At 34.6% G+C, this 16,807-nt stretch overlaps 2 protein-coding genes across 2 annotated transcripts in view; both read left to right on the top strand.

The window, feature by feature from the left end:
• On the top strand, positions 1-12,204 carry ATGRIP (Golgi-localized GRIP domain-containing protein). Its single transcript, XM_085713684.1, has 22 exons — positions 1-177; positions 1,113-1,978; positions 2,101-2,216; positions 2,630-2,799; positions 4,039-4,132; positions 4,527-4,613; positions 4,811-4,891; positions 5,501-5,626; positions 6,594-6,702; positions 6,777-6,856; positions 8,492-8,620; positions 8,703-8,803; positions 8,941-9,074; positions 9,161-9,258; positions 9,364-9,483; positions 9,610-9,637; positions 9,802-9,860; positions 10,199-10,270; positions 10,362-10,409; positions 10,785-10,890; positions 11,006-11,064; positions 11,629-12,204. Exons 2-22 carry the CDS (start codon positions 1,150-1,152, stop codon positions 11,740-11,742), a joined length of 2,760 nt encoding a protein of 919 aa, XP_085569810.1. The 5' UTR covers positions 1-177; positions 1,113-1,149; the 3' UTR covers positions 11,743-12,204.
• The window catches only part of LOC146920279 (uncharacterized), a 17,801-nt gene continuing 12,778 nt past the window's right edge, over positions 11,785-16,807 (top strand). The window contains exon 1 of the mRNA XM_085711124.1: positions 11,785-11,851. Coding sequence (XP_085567250.1) covers positions 11,785-11,851 — 67 coding nt within the window. The remainder of the gene's footprint in view (positions 11,852-16,807) is intronic.

A 16,807-nucleotide genomic window follows, 5' to 3' on the forward strand; every position in this document is an offset into this window, starting at 1 on the left:
ATTGTTCGAAGTTCGAACTACAAACGTAACGAGACGGTGACTGGACTGAACATTCCTAAACGGCACCGTTTTCTCCCCTTAACATCCGCCGCGGCTTCAGATCCATTTCGCCACCGTGCCGGCGATCTCGCCTTCATCAGCGGTTCCCGCTTCCTCCTCATACTCGTGCAATACAAGGTACACTCAGTTCTGCACAATCTCTACTATTCAATAATGCTTCTAGATTCGTCTTCATTTCTAATACAATCATACATCACAATGATTTTGTGAAAATTGAGCAATGCTTTCGATTTCTTTTTTTTTTTTGCTGATTATGTAACCTGTTTATCTATTATGGTTAAAGTTCGTAAAGTTGGTTCAATTTTATGGATATGTATGCAGCATTTTGGACTTGAATTTCAAGTAATTTAAATTTATTAATGTTTGGATTAGTCGTTCAAATAGTTTTTGAATTGTGATCGATAGATTTAGTACATATTTGGTTATGTGGTGATAAAAATTGATTTTGAATCAATTGAATGTGAAGTGGCTTGTGTTTGTTTACATTTATGTAATGTGAGTTGAATAATAAAGTTAAGTGTGAAAATCTCATCACATTTAGACTTAAAAGCTACAAATCTTAGCTTTAAGTTAGAATCAATTTTGGAGGCGAAATTAATTCTACTTGAGAGCAAAACTAACATGCCAGAATCAATTTTACACCTCCATAATTAATTCAGGCCACTCCAAATGTGGAACCAAACATAGTCTCAAAATGTTTCAATGAGAGCAAAACTAACATGCCAGAATCAATTTTACACCTCCATAATTAATTCAGGCCACTCCAAATGTGGAACCAAACATAGTCTCAAAATGTTCCAATCTTTAACTATGAAGCACGGATACTGACACGGACACGGGCACGCCGACACCAATAATAATTTGAGAAAATCACATAATTCAATGTAACTATACATGTTTGTGTGACACCTATGCGTGTCCGACAATGGGACACGTGTCCGTGCTTCATAGATCTTTAAATGGCAAGAATTTTTATCATGAATGCATGCTCAATTGAAATTTTCAATATGTATAACATAGTAGGCTTATGGCTATTGGGTGTTGAATTGCAGCTTGTGCTGGTAAAACGTGTGATACGAGAAGTTGATAATGGGGCGTTCCAAAAAAAACAAGAAGTCGATGGCATCTGGTGAAGGTGATACTGGTGGAAAGATGGAGATACGCGCAGAAGATTCCTCTAGACCTGAAAACCATTTGTCTGATTCTGATATGAACCAGCAAAGGAAGGATGAAAGTGATGTAAATATTGTATTGGAAAATGGCTTATCTGATGGAAATGAAGGTCCGGCTGATACTGGTGGAACTGTGGAGATTCGCGCACAAGATTCGTCTAAACCCGAGGAGCATTTGTCAGATGGAAACGAAGGTCCGACTGATACTGGTGGAACGATGGATATTCACGCACAAGATTCATGTAAACCAGAGGAGCATTTGTCAGATGGAAACGAAGTTCTGGCTGATACTGGTGGAACGATGGAGATTCACGCACAAGATTCGTCAAAACCTGAGGAGCATTTGTCTGATTCTGATATGAATCAGCAAAGCAAAGATGGAAGTAATACAAATCCTGTATTAGATAATCGATTCTCTGATGGAAATGAAGGTTTGGCTGATACTCACGATGAGCTTCTGCAAATGGTTGTTGACCTGAAATCTCAGAATGAATTCTTGAAATCCCAGATTGAGGGGTTTAGCAATGTTGAGAGGGAATCCAGTATACAGAAAGAAGTTGGTGGTACGGAAGACGGGGAATCTGACATTGTGAAAGAACTTCGAGAAAGGATAGAATTATTGAATAAAGAATTTCTGATAGAAAAACAAACCAGAATTGCATCCGAAGAAGCTTTGAAGCACCTTCAAATTGCGTACTCAGATGCAGAAGCAAAGGCCAAAGATCTCTCTGAGCAGCTTGTAGAAGGTGTGGTTATGTTTGTGCGCATAGTGGTTGCTAAAGTCATAAAGACATGAAGAAATTAATATTGCTCTAAATTTTTTTATCTTCCTTTGAATGAATGCATCGTGTTACTTTCTTGTGTGTAGCTCAAAATAAGCTGGAACATGAAATAAAAGAACGTGATGAGAAGTACTCTGAACTTGATGCCAAGTTGAATAGGCTTCACAAAAGGGCAAAACAACGCATTCAAGAAGTTCAAAAGGTGAAACATTGCTATATTCTTTTCCTGCTCGTTAATCTTTTGATGTTGATAATGTCTATATTTCCTTGAAGTAATGCTACCTGCACAATCTATTATCATGTACTCAAACTTCTAATCAAGTGGGCCACTTAAACTCCCCCACCCTTTTAAAACTTAGGTAGTGTAGCCACATTATTAGTTTGTGCGAGTGAGAGTACTCCTCACCTTTGCTATCTTATATGATTGAGATTATGGTATCTGTATGATCTATTTGCTTATAATTATGAACCTGGCCCACAATGTTCTTATATAAGCACAAAATAAGGATGCTCTTATTTAGTGCTTCAGCAAAACCTCTTAAAGCAATTTACTGAGGCACTTAACTGGAAAATTTTCTTTATGTTTATCAAGTGAGTTCATTTTTTCATTCGCAGGAAAAAGACGATCTTGAGGCACAATTCTCCGAGTTAAACGAATCTGCTGAGCGAGCATCATCCCAACAGTCAGCATTGCAACAAGAGTTAGAGCGAACAAGGAAACAAGCAAATGAGGCGTTGAAAGCCATGGATGGTGATAGGCAACAATTAAGAAGTGCAAACAACAAGTAAATACACTAACTTACTTTTCATCATGATTCACGATGATTGATAAATAAACACATTCATTACCTAGAAATGTGCGCATCTTCAGGTGTTTCAGGATAAGCTATGTTCTGTTTTATTTTAATATATTATACGAGTTAGAATCCTCTCCATTTATAACTTTCTCCATTTCTTCCATTTTGAGAGATAAAGACACACAAAAAGTAAAAAATAATTAATGATGGTGGGACCCACAACCTATTTTTTGTGTGTATCACTTTCTAAATGGCATCCTCCATTTATTTTTATAAATGGAGAGGATCTTTACCCATATTATAAGATCTATATCTGTATTAATAAAATATGCTTATGATAGGAGTTTACCCCAAGCCTTACGGTTATTTGCACTGTAAGGGTCAAATCACAATTTAAACTATCACCTTCCATTTTATTACATGTCTTCCTTATTCGTGTGTAACTAGTTGCTCTTCTTTTTTCAAGGACCATACCATCAATTTTGTCCTCCAAAGATTAGGGTGTCACCGCATTAGTGCTCTAATGATTTTTGCATCGGATCAGTCTCTTCAAAGATTAAAATGTCACTGCAATAATCCTTCAAAGATTTTTTCAACAAATTAGTACCTCAAAAACGTAGTTGTAAGTGGATTCACACATTAAAAGCCTGAGACGAAAGGACAAATTCAGGAACAACTTTGTGTCTTTTAAGGACTAATTTGGTGAAAATACTCTTTGGAAGACCGATATGGGGACACTTTAATCATTTAAGGGCTAAATTAATAACAAAAATATTTAGAAAACAAATTTTATGATACCCAAATTATCAGAGGAATAAATTGAGTCTTTATTCTTTTTTAAATTATGAAATGTGGAGAAACACACTGCAGAGTAATTTTTTGTATTAGGGGTTAGGTCCCCATGCATGTTTGATATAAATATACTTTCAAAAGAAATTCTCTTTTCTCCCGTTTGTGGTGAAAACTAATGATTTTGCTCCAAGATAGCACGGTAACCCCTGATTTCAACTGACTGAGCTATGTAGGAATCATTAGAAAGTAACCTGTGTTAAATTTATCATGAATTATTTCCTAGAAGGTTGCTTTAAAATCGGCCTCTAGGCTAACAAAATGTTTTTGATGTGTCTAAATAAACTAATTCTAGTTATTTATGGAAAAAGGAAAATTCAAAACACTCATCCTATTTTTAATTATATTATAATTAGTTAAAAAATCTGTGTTGCCCAGACTTCGAGATACCATTGAGGATTTACGGCGTTCATTGCAACCTAAAGAGGAGGCTCTTGAGTCATTGCAATTGTCACTTGCAGAAAAGGAACAGGTGCATACAAATTATCCATATATTTTAATTTGTGTGTGTGTGTGTGTGTGTGGGGGGGGGGGGGGGGGGGGGGGGGGGGGATGGTGTTTCATTTAGATCTCCTGTATGTATATTGCGTTTAGTATTTCCGTCTTACTGGTAACTGGTTATAACTCATGTCTTGTATCTTGTGGATGTTTGCATCTTGCATGCAAATTATCAAACAGTTTTTATGAACTATACCAGATATTTTTCGCAGAAATTGTGGTATTTCAAATTTTTGTAACTTCTTATCTCTACATTTGTATTGGTATCATCAAACTTGTGTATTTATGTTATTTTGGTAGTACATCACTTGTAAGTGATTATATAACACTGTTTATTGGATATCACAAAATAAAATTTTACAACTCAGATGCTGGAAGATATGAGAGGATTGCTTCGAACTGCCGAGGAAAAAAGGCAAGCTGCACTAGCTGAGCTCTCTGCTAAACATCAAAAGGTATGTGTGTGTATCTTATCATCTTTGCCTGGCTGTATTCTTGGTTTTTCTTTTTGGAGGATTTTGTAATCTTTCATTACTCATCAAATTCCTTATTCTACTGATAAGAAAGTGATCTTTCATCTCTACTATGAATTTTGTATATAGTTGCACCTTGGCTTCAATTCAATGTTCGTTTTTTTTTTTTTTTTTTGCAGAATTTGGAGAGTTTGGAGGCTCAACTCAATGATGCTGTATCCGATAGGAGAAAGGCAGCCGAGTCCATTTCTTCACTGCAGGTGAATTTTATGATCACGAGCTTTTCGATACATGATATGTTTCAACAGGGTGGGGGGGAGAAGCTGCTAAGTTGAAAATAATTTTTTCATACTTTAAGAAATATCCACATGTGGCTTTATTTTTCAGTTCATGCTTAGCTTCTTTAGTGTATAGCTCTACTTTTACATAGAGCTCTGCAAGGGCTAGACAACCAGAGCATATAGCCCCAAAACCAACAGTCTATTTAAATTAAGTAAAGTTCTGCCTATACTTTCCAAACTTGCTAAGCCTGGAATTAATCTAACTTTGGAGGATGAGCTCCATGAGCTGAAAGGTTCCTTATTTGGTAGACATTCCATTAATGTGCTTTGTCATACTTGCATATTTGACTTACATTTAAATTCTTTCTGAATGTTAAATTTAGAGTCTCTGGATTCATTTACCGGCAAAAGTATATTAATTGTAATTAGAGAATATCCTTTTTCCTGGATTGACTAGTGGTGTGCCAATACTTTATCCAAAAAATATATGCTACCAAACACTTCTTATTTATGAATGCATGTGTTCTTAGACATGTCAGAAGTTTCCTGCTGATTGGCTGACCATGCTCAATCGACTAATGCCTTCAGGTTCTAGTTGCAGAGAAAGAATCTAGAATTGCAGAGATGGAGGCAGCATCAACTGGGGAAGCAGCACGGCTCAGAGCAGCCATGGAAAGTGTGAAGGGGGAGGTTTCTCACTTAAAACAGGAACATGTATGGTTCTGAATTTTAATATGTATAAATTAGTATTTCATTGTGTTTTGGAGCTCTCTTCTTCTTCCCTCTTCTTCAATAGCAAGAGAGTTGATTTTGTTGTGATATCATTTAGTATGCACACCTGACAAACTTTGGGTTTTGACATTTGAGCCGCTGAATGAGTTCATAAAGCATAAGTCCAATTTTAAAATTAAAATGAAATAAAATTGGCTGTGTGCAATGACTTGTCCTCCTACTCAATAAGGCTGGCTTGGTGGTTGGGGTGGGGGAGTTAAGAAGTGGAGTGATAAGAAGGTCGAGCTTTCAATCCCCACCCAGAACATAACACTAACATTTGCCTTTACAAAAAAAAAGGACTTATCATGTGTAACTTATTGTTAGGCAATTATTGTATATAATTTTCTATCTTGATTACAACACTTTTACCTGGAAATTTTCAGAATTGCAATTGATTGATTATAAGTCATCATATCATGTGTGCAAATTTAGATGGTGCATTGACTTCTCCGTTACATGTGTTTAAATGGAAGAATGAGTTACTTAAATAATTATTTGACTGCGCTTTTCCTTAAAGATATACATGTAAAATCTGGAACATAATCACCCAAAATGCGTTGACTTGTTTGAAGTTTGTTAACTGAAATGCATGTGTTCAATGATTAAATCACAATTAATTCTTGTATGATTTATCTTACTGGAGATGTCTTGAATTTTTTCTTTTGTTAAGTTAATGTGAATGTTGTCATAAATTTTCTTTACCTTTATTTGTGAAAGAAAATTGTGGTTATATCTAGTTGAGATGCCTTTTGCTATAATTATTTTTTTGCATAGGTGATAAAGATGAGCATTTAAAGAGAACTTGAAATGTTTAGAAATTTGCTGGTCTTACTGTTAAACACTTATTGCTTGGTAAGTTCGTACCTTTTCCATATGGTTGCTTTACTTAAAGCTTTGGTGTGTTCAGGAAAAAGAAAGGGAAAGCTGGGAGGCTGCATCTCTGGCACTTAAAGCGAAACTCCAAATTGCCGAGAGCAACTGCATACGTGCAGAAGTTGAAGTAGCCAAAATAAGAAGTACATATTAATCCTTCTATAAGCTTTCTCATATTTACTTCAAAATGGATTTTTAAGTTTTTGGTAATGGCCAGGTCAGCTTGAATCGGAGGTATCTGCACAAGCCAAGATCCTCAGTATGAGAGATGCTGAACTGTTGGCTGCCAAAGAAGAGGTTCTAACTAATCTTTCTTACAAATTAGCTTGTAGAAAATTGAACACATTGAACTGTGTTGATTTGTAGCTTGTCTGTATATCTTAAAGAATGCCGATAGTTTTTGTCTTATCTTTGGAGTTGGGTAAGAATTAGGGAAGTGTTTTTTGTCAGAGAAATACACTCCCAGGGAAAAACTTTAGTGATGTTATGATAATATATATGCACTTTTATGTTAATGTAGGACTCCATTGAAGGTCAACCTGAGCCCCTATCTTCCTCCAACCCTGCACTCTCTTTATTTACTACATTTTATTTATTTATTATATCATATATATCTCAGCTTTGTATTTGTGAAAACCCAAGTTAAGAGAATATCCTGTCGGTGTTAGTTCAATCGGCCGGTAAAGCTAACAGCGTTAGTTTCTTAATAAGTATATTTTTTACGTGTTCGATAAAAGGTTTGCTGTAAGTTTTCAAACTCGATTCACCCCCTCTTGAGTTTGGAGTCACTACATATACAAAAGCCAGTGCCACAATATATCTTGGAGAATTGAGAAAATAAATAAACAAGGAGCTAGAGATATGAACGCGGGCTGTAATAAGCAATAGAGTTAGCTGGAGGAGCGTCAATTTTATCTTGAAGGTGAAAATTGGCAATCATGTCATTTACAACAAGTCACATGGTTTAAGTATCTTGGGATCAATGTGCAAATAGCAGGGTAGTAGAGAGTGTGTAAATCAAAGGATTCATGTTGGATGAATGTAATGGACTGCATCAGGCTTTATTTCTGACTGAAAAGCAGTAAAGTACTATTTAAATTTAATGGGAAATTCTATCACACAATTATAGTACTTGTAATGTTGTATGCAACTGAACGATGAAAGATGGTATAAAAACTAATAACAAAAGATGCTCAAGGTTACTCAAATGAGAATGTTACGATGAATGAGTGGACTTACCAAACAAGATACGCTGACCTATCGTGGAAAATATTGCAGAATCTCGCCTAAGTAGTTTAGGCATGTGTGGATAAATGCTGTAGATGACCTAGTAAGGAAAGTGCATTCACATCAAGGGTAGTCTAATAGTAAGGTAGAGCGAAATCAATAAAAACTCGCACGAGTATAGGACAAACCATTAAGAAGGATCTAGTTTAAATGGTTTGTCTGTAGACATGATTTATGATATGACATTATTGCATTTGCATGGTATGGTCGAGCGAGGCAGGGAGCCAGTCTTACGTCATGGAAAGTGTTTTTGCTATTGTAGTTGTTGACTTTGTCGGTCATATGGCATTGCAGTTGTGTGGGAGTACCCCGTTTCTAAGATGTATTTAGTATTCTTCTGTAATACTAACTTGAAAGATATAGTCTGAACTCTGAAGTTTTTGTTGTTGTGATTTGACAGACCTAGAAGACGAACCAGTAGGTTATAGGTTACAATACGGTTATCACTTCACTGAACCTGATGTTTTTATCACTTCATAAACATTTCATAACAATACGCTTCATATAATTCACGGAAATATGACTTGTACTCAAACCCCGTTCTTGAATGGCTGTTGATTTGACCCTTGGCCACATAACACGTGAAGATTAGACACATGAATTATATTGCATGACTGATATATAATGTGTTTTGTACCTCTGCAGATCAGCAGTCTTGAGAGGGAATTTTCTTCATACAAGGCTCGTGCACATGCACTTCTTCAAAAGAAGGACGCAGACTTGGTTGCAGCTAAAGACTCTGAACAACTCAAAGCTCTTGAGGAGGCTCTTAAAGTACATGTTTATCATAATCTTAAGAGGACATTGTTTGACTAAAATATATACATTTGCCAATCACATTCTCTATTGTCTACAGGAGGCTGAAAATGAAGTGTTATCGATAACAGAAGAAAGGGATAGAGTTCTTCAAGATCTTCAATCTGCCATGGCTAATAACGAGAAAGAACTTGCAGAAAGGTATCATTATTATTGATAACTCATTGAATCTTAATGGGCTTGTGCATCCGATTAATGCTATGGTTTGGGGATTAATGCTAGTTACCTTTTGCCGTTCAGTGTGGAGCACTCACAACATCTCGTTTTAATAATTTCAGAGACACTACCCTTGAAAATGTCAAGCAACAGATAAGGAGCTTAGAAATAAAGCTCGATTCAGTTAGTGCTCAACACCTAAAAGAGAAAGAGGAATGGGGACTGAGCCTTCAAAATGTAGAAGAAACATGGAGAAGTAATACACGCTACTAGTTGGTTAAAAGTTGTTCATACCTTATATGAATTTGGAATAAAAAATCTAATTTAAATTGAACTTGGCAGTCAGATGCGAGGCAATGAAAGCCGAAAATGAAGCAGCTGCTGCAGAAGATATGCAGAAGGAATTGGAAGAGCTCAAACAGAGATGTAAAAAATTGAAGGTAGTGTGTAAATTGTTAAACTCGTGCTTGGACTTCATTCCTGCCTCTATTAGTGTTTTTGTCCATCTTTTTTCTTGGGGTACTAACTAAATCTATAACTTGCAGGACGAACATGCTTCCTTTCATGATCTTGCTGATAGAATGATTGAGGACAAAGACAATGAAATATCCAGACTTTTAGATGAAAATAAGAATCTTCGCCAGTCTCTTCAATCAAGACCACCCGTATGTTTTTTTTATTAATCTATTTTCTCAATATCATAAAAATCAAGGCATTTGTCATCTACTAAACGTCTCCGTGATCTTGCATTTTTATTCTACTGGTGCCGCAATGCTGTCAAATGATATCAGTCCGGTCAAAATGATAATTATAACACAGGTATTGATTCAATTATAGTATGGCTGTATGTTTACCACTTGCAGTGTTTACTTATAGTTTTTCCTTGAGGTGATGCATACCTATTCATATTGCTGCTAGTGTAATCATAAAGTCTATCATTTAGCGGTGATGTTTGACACTCTTTGTTCAACTGTTATGTACAGCCTTGCATAAATTGGATTCAACTAATTTAAGTCCCTCAGATGCCGAACATCAAATTCTGGTATAGCATTCTGCCATTGCAGCTTTCTATTCAATTCCACATATCTCTTTAATACATTTTTGAGATACTTTTTTAAGTATCCAGTTAGAAAGTTGTTTATAGCAATTTGGTGAACTATGAGAAAGATGGAAATCTTTTAGTTGCCTCAGTTACGACTCTGTTTCCTCCACTTTTTTTTTTTTAATTCTTTTGGCCTTCGGGGGAGTGGGTGATGAAACTAGAAAAGATATTTTGATCGAAGATATATAAGACTACTTTTTCATACCCTCCCGCATCAATTCAATATATTTTGAAGAATCCATCCTGAACCTCTGTTTTGATGTTTGTCACAATTTCAGATTTTGGCTAGACAACAAGCCCAAAGGGAGGAAGAGCTAGCACAATCGCAGCGTCATATTTTAGCTCTTCAAGTATGTCTAGATTTCTTTAGAATATTCATCTTTAACTGTCCCTCATCCCCTTTCTTCCGTAATACTATGTAATATAATACTGCTAATTCAGGAAGAAATTGAGGAGCTTGAACATGAAAATCGTCTCCACAGCCAACAGGTATATGTCTCTGCCAGAATTTATTAAGATTTATCTGTATTTCCATTTAAAGAAATGAAACGAACAGATCTACAAGGTTAATGCTTGTTTCTTCGATTAAAAGACTGATTTTCTAGGCTCATTCAAAGCTGAAATTTCACAGCTGTTTATTTTTCACAAAATAAGATAAAGATCTTCTGCTAATACTCCTTGTTTGTACTTCAATTTTCTGATAGGAAAAGTGTTATCACGCTATGTCATTTTTAAATTTGTGACCACTTGAAAAATAAATAAATGAGCATTCTTTGGATTGGTGATTCAATTAATTTTAATTACACGTCTAAGCATACATCAACCCACACCACAAATATGAATTTCCAAATATTATGACTGCAGGAGGCAATGTTAAAGTCCGAGCTTCGCAACATGGAAAGATCAAAGAAAAGGGAAGGTGTAGATATGACGTATTTGAAAAATATTATCTTAAAGCTTCTTGAGACAGGTATTAATTTATTTCAAAAATAAGTAAAGATGTCCCCATTTTGTCCTTATCTCCTTTGCATTTTGTAGCTAATATTGTGAAGCAAGTTTAATTGATAGAAATTTTCTTTGATTAGGTGAAGTGGAAGTATTGCTACCAGTTATTGGGATGCTGCTTCAGTTTAGTCCAGAGGAGGTAATTTTTTCATCATCTACCTTGCATGTAGGCTCTTGGTAGAAACAGGAAAGAAAAATTATGGGGGAAGGAATAAGTTGTGCAAGTTAAAGAGGCGCTCCTTATGCAATGCTGTTACATCTCCAAAATTAAATCTAAGGGCTTCTATTAAATATCACTTTGATGAATTTTAAGTTGCGACAATCATTTGTCTGATACTAAATATTTTCCGGTGTAGTAGGCTCGTCAATTGGCACTTCACTTAGAATATATAAAAAATATCTCAATATTTTAACATTGAAAAAATCTATAAATGTTTATTATAAGTATAGTATATGCTTCTGTATAATAGAAGTTTCAAATATGTGCTCAAGTATATATAATTGGATAGTTAGTAATTGCTCTAAATAGTATGCTTCATGTTTCAACTTTTTCATGTACGCTTCTTGTCTCCCCATGATTATCCTGATATAATAAAAAATGACGTCCTTTAGAAGAATCTGAAGTTTTTTCTTAACTAAATTTTTTTAGTTATGTTGATGAGTGAAAATGAAACAATTTTCTGCTATTTGATTGCAAATGCAGATGCAGAAATGTCAACAGACATATCAAAACTCAACAACAGATGTCCCACCGAGTCCTGCAAGCGACTCTTCAGGATCTGGCCTCTCTCTTTTCTCAAGATTCTCATTTACTTAATGGTATAAATGAGTGGTGGAGAATTCTTTTGTTGATATCAGAATGACTGCTTCTGCCATTCAAGCTTCAGTGCAGTATGTTTACTTACTCACTGTTGATGAGAAAGCAGGTTTGTATCTGTAAATTAGAAAATATATATTGGTTTACAACAACAATTGTTCAATGCAAGAGTTTGGTAACTGACAGCCTGTAAAGAAACGTTGAGGATAATATGCAACGAATATCACTACGGCGAGGGAGAACATGGGATGTTCTGCTTGTTATTTGATTCTGGCCTAGCGAGCTACAATATAGTTCATTTGTTATGATTGAATGCGTCGAGTCAAAGCTTCTTGCTAGAAAACTGTATCATATTTTTTGATATATGAATTTTCACACGACAATTCCAAAGGAATGAGAATTATCCTTGAGTTCATACATAATTACAAATCATAATTATAAAGCATTCTCAGTATTGTATCATTGAAATGTTCATGAAGATCTGCTTCTTATTGGTACATTAGACATTACATTATGAGCCAGAGTTGTATTGTTATTATAGGCCAGCTAGGGTTGCTCAATCTCGTCTGCTCAACAGCTTATCTGAGCTTGTGTAAGAGGTTGGTGCTGCAGGCTCTTGAACTGTTGCTTCTGCTTTGCAACTTAATGTTGTTTGATATTATAAGCACATGATTTCCATGTGAAAAGGGTTAGATTTATATCAAATTTCTTATATGATGGAAATCAAAGTTAAAACGGAATATGTGCACAATTAGCATCGTGATTCTAATTATAGTAATAAAATAAAATGAAGTTCAATAAAGTATATAAGCGAAGCCACGAGAATGATGTACATGTCTGCTAATAACAAATTTCAAGTGATATTCAATGCATATAGTGCACTTTGACCGGCACCTGTTTGGATTTGTAGTAAAACACCATTCCTACTCGATGGAAAATAAATGTCACCAAAGATCAATGACACCCGAGTATTTACCGTCTTACCACTAATAGGTTTCACCACAATTAATTATTTATATTTTTTTTTCAAACTTTTGTGTCCTTATATCTTCAAATTAAAGAAATGAAAATGATCCTAACTCGCAAATAATAAGGAGAACAAAAAAATCTCAGCCAAATTGACATCCAAAAAGCGGAAAGAGTTAGGAATTTGGAGCTGGGATTATTAGGGAAAAGGATGCAAAATTAGATTTTTTTTTTTCATAACATAATTAGATTATGCACAGGGTTACACCCTATAGATACATATCATCGTTTTGATGTGTATATTTTGCTATTTTATCGCATTGTAATATATATATATATATATATATATATATATATATATATATATATATATATATATATAAAACAATTTACGCAAGTGAATCTTAGAAGGGTCTAGAAAAACCTAAAAGCTCAAGGAGCATAAAGAACTTACTTATTTTTCTCCAACAATATTTTCACATTGGCAGAATTGAAATTAGATTCATAAATTATTTGAGTTAAATTCTTACTAATAGATCATTATGAGAACACCCCCCCCCCCCCCCCCCCCCGAAAATAGATCACATTGCTTTTATAAATTGTCAAGATAATAAATTTTAATTTAATTGTCTTTATATATTATTGAAGTGTAAACTAACTAATAAAAATTAGGAGAATGTTAAAGATCATCAAGAGTATTAGCTAAGTGACTAAAATAAGTAAGTTTTTATAAAAAAAAAGAAGAGTATTAGCTAAGTGACTAAAATAAGTAAGTTTTTATAAAAAAAAAGAAAAAAAAGGTGGTGTAGTTATTACTTTTTTTGGTAGTGAAAATCCTTTGTGTAGTTATTACTTGACAAAAGTAACAACAACTTGAGACTTTAAAAAAATAGTGTAATTATTACTCTACATTATATCATATTTATTTTTGTAACCAAAAATAAAATAATATCATATTTATTTTTATATTAGATCTAATATATGTTTAGAAAACCATATTGTAAGTGAGAAATAAATGTCCCTCTTCATAAACTTTTTACCGATTTTATATCTTTGTAACTTGAGACTTAAGTTTTTTTCCAACATGAACATCTTTACTTTAAATTGGAGAGGCTGAGCCGATGCCGACATTGCTGAGACATAAAGTTTAAAAGGGTGAAGCAATGTAAATTCTCTAAATTTTGATACAATATTCATTTAATTAACACTGTCGCACCTGATTCAGAACCTATGCAGAAGGTATGTATGACTCGCTAATCGATCATTTCTGTTATGACAAGCAAGGTTTTAAATTGGGGTAACATTATTGATCTGGATAGACCGAGAAATTTGGCAGGAACGGAGCAAGGTGGAGGTGGTACCTACAAGTACTCTTACGCCCGCCTAAGTCAGTAAGTGAGCAAAGAGTGTAAGGTTTAAGAATAGAGAGACTGCGTACCTTGCATTGCTGTGAGAATGAGTGTTTATAGAGTCGTAGGAAGAAACCATTGAGGTGTAATGGGAAGACCATTATAGGTGGCGCCTTACAATGGGTTGCTCTGGTAGCCGTTGGTGAGGGCATTTGAACTCGTTGATGCGTTACAAATTGAAGAAATCTTATGCCAGGTGGATTGGTCTTTAAGCCAAGTGTGCTTCAAAAGAGGGTTGTGAGGTTGGGGACAAAGCTATCCCTGTCAATGGGGTAACTTTGGCTACCCCAACTTTTTTTTTATTTGAACATATAAGTTAGTGTATTTTATAATCAGCTACTCTAATAATATATATTTGATTACCACAAATGAGCTTATTTGTAAAATTTTAGTAGAAATTAAAAGTCAAACAATATCCACTTATTTGATAGATGTGTTTCATATTTTGACATTTTTGATCTCTTAAACAATTATAAAGAGAACTTTGTTAACAATAAAAATTGTCAAGACAACATATAGAATATATTTTATTTTTTAGATTTCGCCCCCTTTTAAGAAAATGGTTAGCTTCGCCACTGGTTGTGCTATAGTCCAAAAAGCTATAAAATGTGGTTAATATAGTTGATGATCGCTAAACAACAAATGTTTTGATTTTCTAATTTAGAAATTTTGTGTAGGTGCGATAAAGATAGCCGTGGTTTTAACAAGGATTTACAAATATGATTTTGAAGTCTCTCCGCACTAACATTGCAGCTGCAAATTTGAATGCATTTTTATACATTCGGCTGCAATATAAAAGTTTGAGCAAAATTGCGACTGCAATTTATAAACCACGACATATAGGAATAGTTACGTACCATTCAACCTTATTAACAAAAAATCAGATAATTTTACAAACGAAAGTTGTAAATTTTGTCACATGTATGTATGGAGCAGTAAGTGTTCCTAATTCAGTTCTGCGTCACACAATACATGAGCCTTAAATAAACATCAAAGCTAACTTCCAATTTCCATAAAAAGCATTCTAGGTTCGCATCCTTGGTCTTCATAATCCGTAAGGCACACCATGTGCATTCCTCCTCTTTTCACATCCAGTTTCATACGCCGCTTTAGGCGAGCCTTTTTTGTCGAAAGTTTATGATGTGAACGTGGAGATGAACAAAATTGAAGGGCAAATGAAGGAGGTACAAACATCTATGACAACATTTAAATCACCTTGGAAGAAAAAGAAGTTCATTGATGACTTCAAACTGAAATATCCACCTTTGTTTATTTCTCCCCATCATCGATGGCTTCAGTTATATGTGAGAGGTATCTACAAGGTTCTTTCCCTTAATTGGACAAAGATGAATACAAATGGATCCTTGGTTTGCACATATGTATCTTGTGGGGAAGTTTTACCCTGTACCCCTACATTTATACCTTCACCCCTACATTTTCTGTGAACTGTCAATTTTACCCTCATATATATACAATAATCCTTCTCATTTCACTTTCCTGATTGTTTATCCCATTCACCCCCCCCCCCCCCCCCCCCCCCCCCCCCCCCCCACGTTCCTTCTGCTTCCATGATTCAGATTTGAAGGTGTTTCTAACCCATTCTTTTGATATGAATAGAAACACGAACTAGTTTATGTGTACGAAAAACAATATTCTTATCTTGTTTGGACAATTGTTAAACACTTAATCACATTAATTTTCTTGTATTGTTTTCTATTACCCTTTCTTTTGTTTTATTGTTGTTTTTGGTTTTTGAATGGCTGGAATTATGATTGAATTCATCTTTTGGTGTTGAGCAAATAGTCACTTTAGTCCCTGACTTTGCACCACGCTGTCACATAGGTCCCTGACTCAGGATTAAATACAAACAAGTCCCTGACTCTACACTTCCGTTATCAATTTAGTCCCTGCCATTAAAAAAAACTGTTAAGTGATGATGTGGCACGCTGACAAGGAGTATGACGTGCCACAGGGACTAAAGTGAAAGTAAAAAATGGTCACTTTGGTCCCTGAATCGAAAACCAATATCCTCAATTTACTGTTAGATCCCTAACTGTGTATACTTACTGTCATTTAGGTCCCTGAATCGAAAATCAATATCCTCAACTTACCGTTAGGTCCCTGACTGTGTATACTTACTGTCAGTTAGGTCCCTGACAGTAAACACAAAATTTCACTAAGATCTTTGACAAGTTGTTAGTTTAACATGCTACTTACTGACAACACTAATATATCTGTGCTAAATACCAAAATATTATTATAACACTTATAAAAATGATTCCATTGTTTAATAACAAATGTTTCCATAAACATAACTATTAATAAAAAATAATAGTTTAACCATTAATATTTCTATGAAATAAGCATAGAATAAGCAAGCACTAATAAGTAGTTAAGGATTAATAAGCATAGGATAAAAAGTAACATGCTTTTTTTTTTAGAACAAATACTGGAGGTAGTAATACTAAAATCTCATTTCTTGGTATGCAGACTCACTTAAATCAAATAAGCATTAATAGCAAACTTAAATATACATAGAACTCAGTGAAGACACTGCTCTGTAACTATCTTAAAGATAAAATCCCTTATATTTCTATGAAATCCAATATAGTTTAAGAGATATACAATTTGTTTTTTTAACTGCAATTGACTTTGTTTTAGTACTTTACAAGTCCTGCATGTGTCTGATA

The sequence above is a fragment of the Medicago sativa genome, chromosome 5, assembly GCF_051527215.1.
Source record: "Medicago sativa cultivar Bolivia chromosome 5, Bolivia_mono, whole genome shotgun sequence".
NCBI classification, from domain to species: domain Eukaryota; kingdom Viridiplantae; phylum Streptophyta; class Magnoliopsida; order Fabales; family Fabaceae; genus Medicago; species Medicago sativa.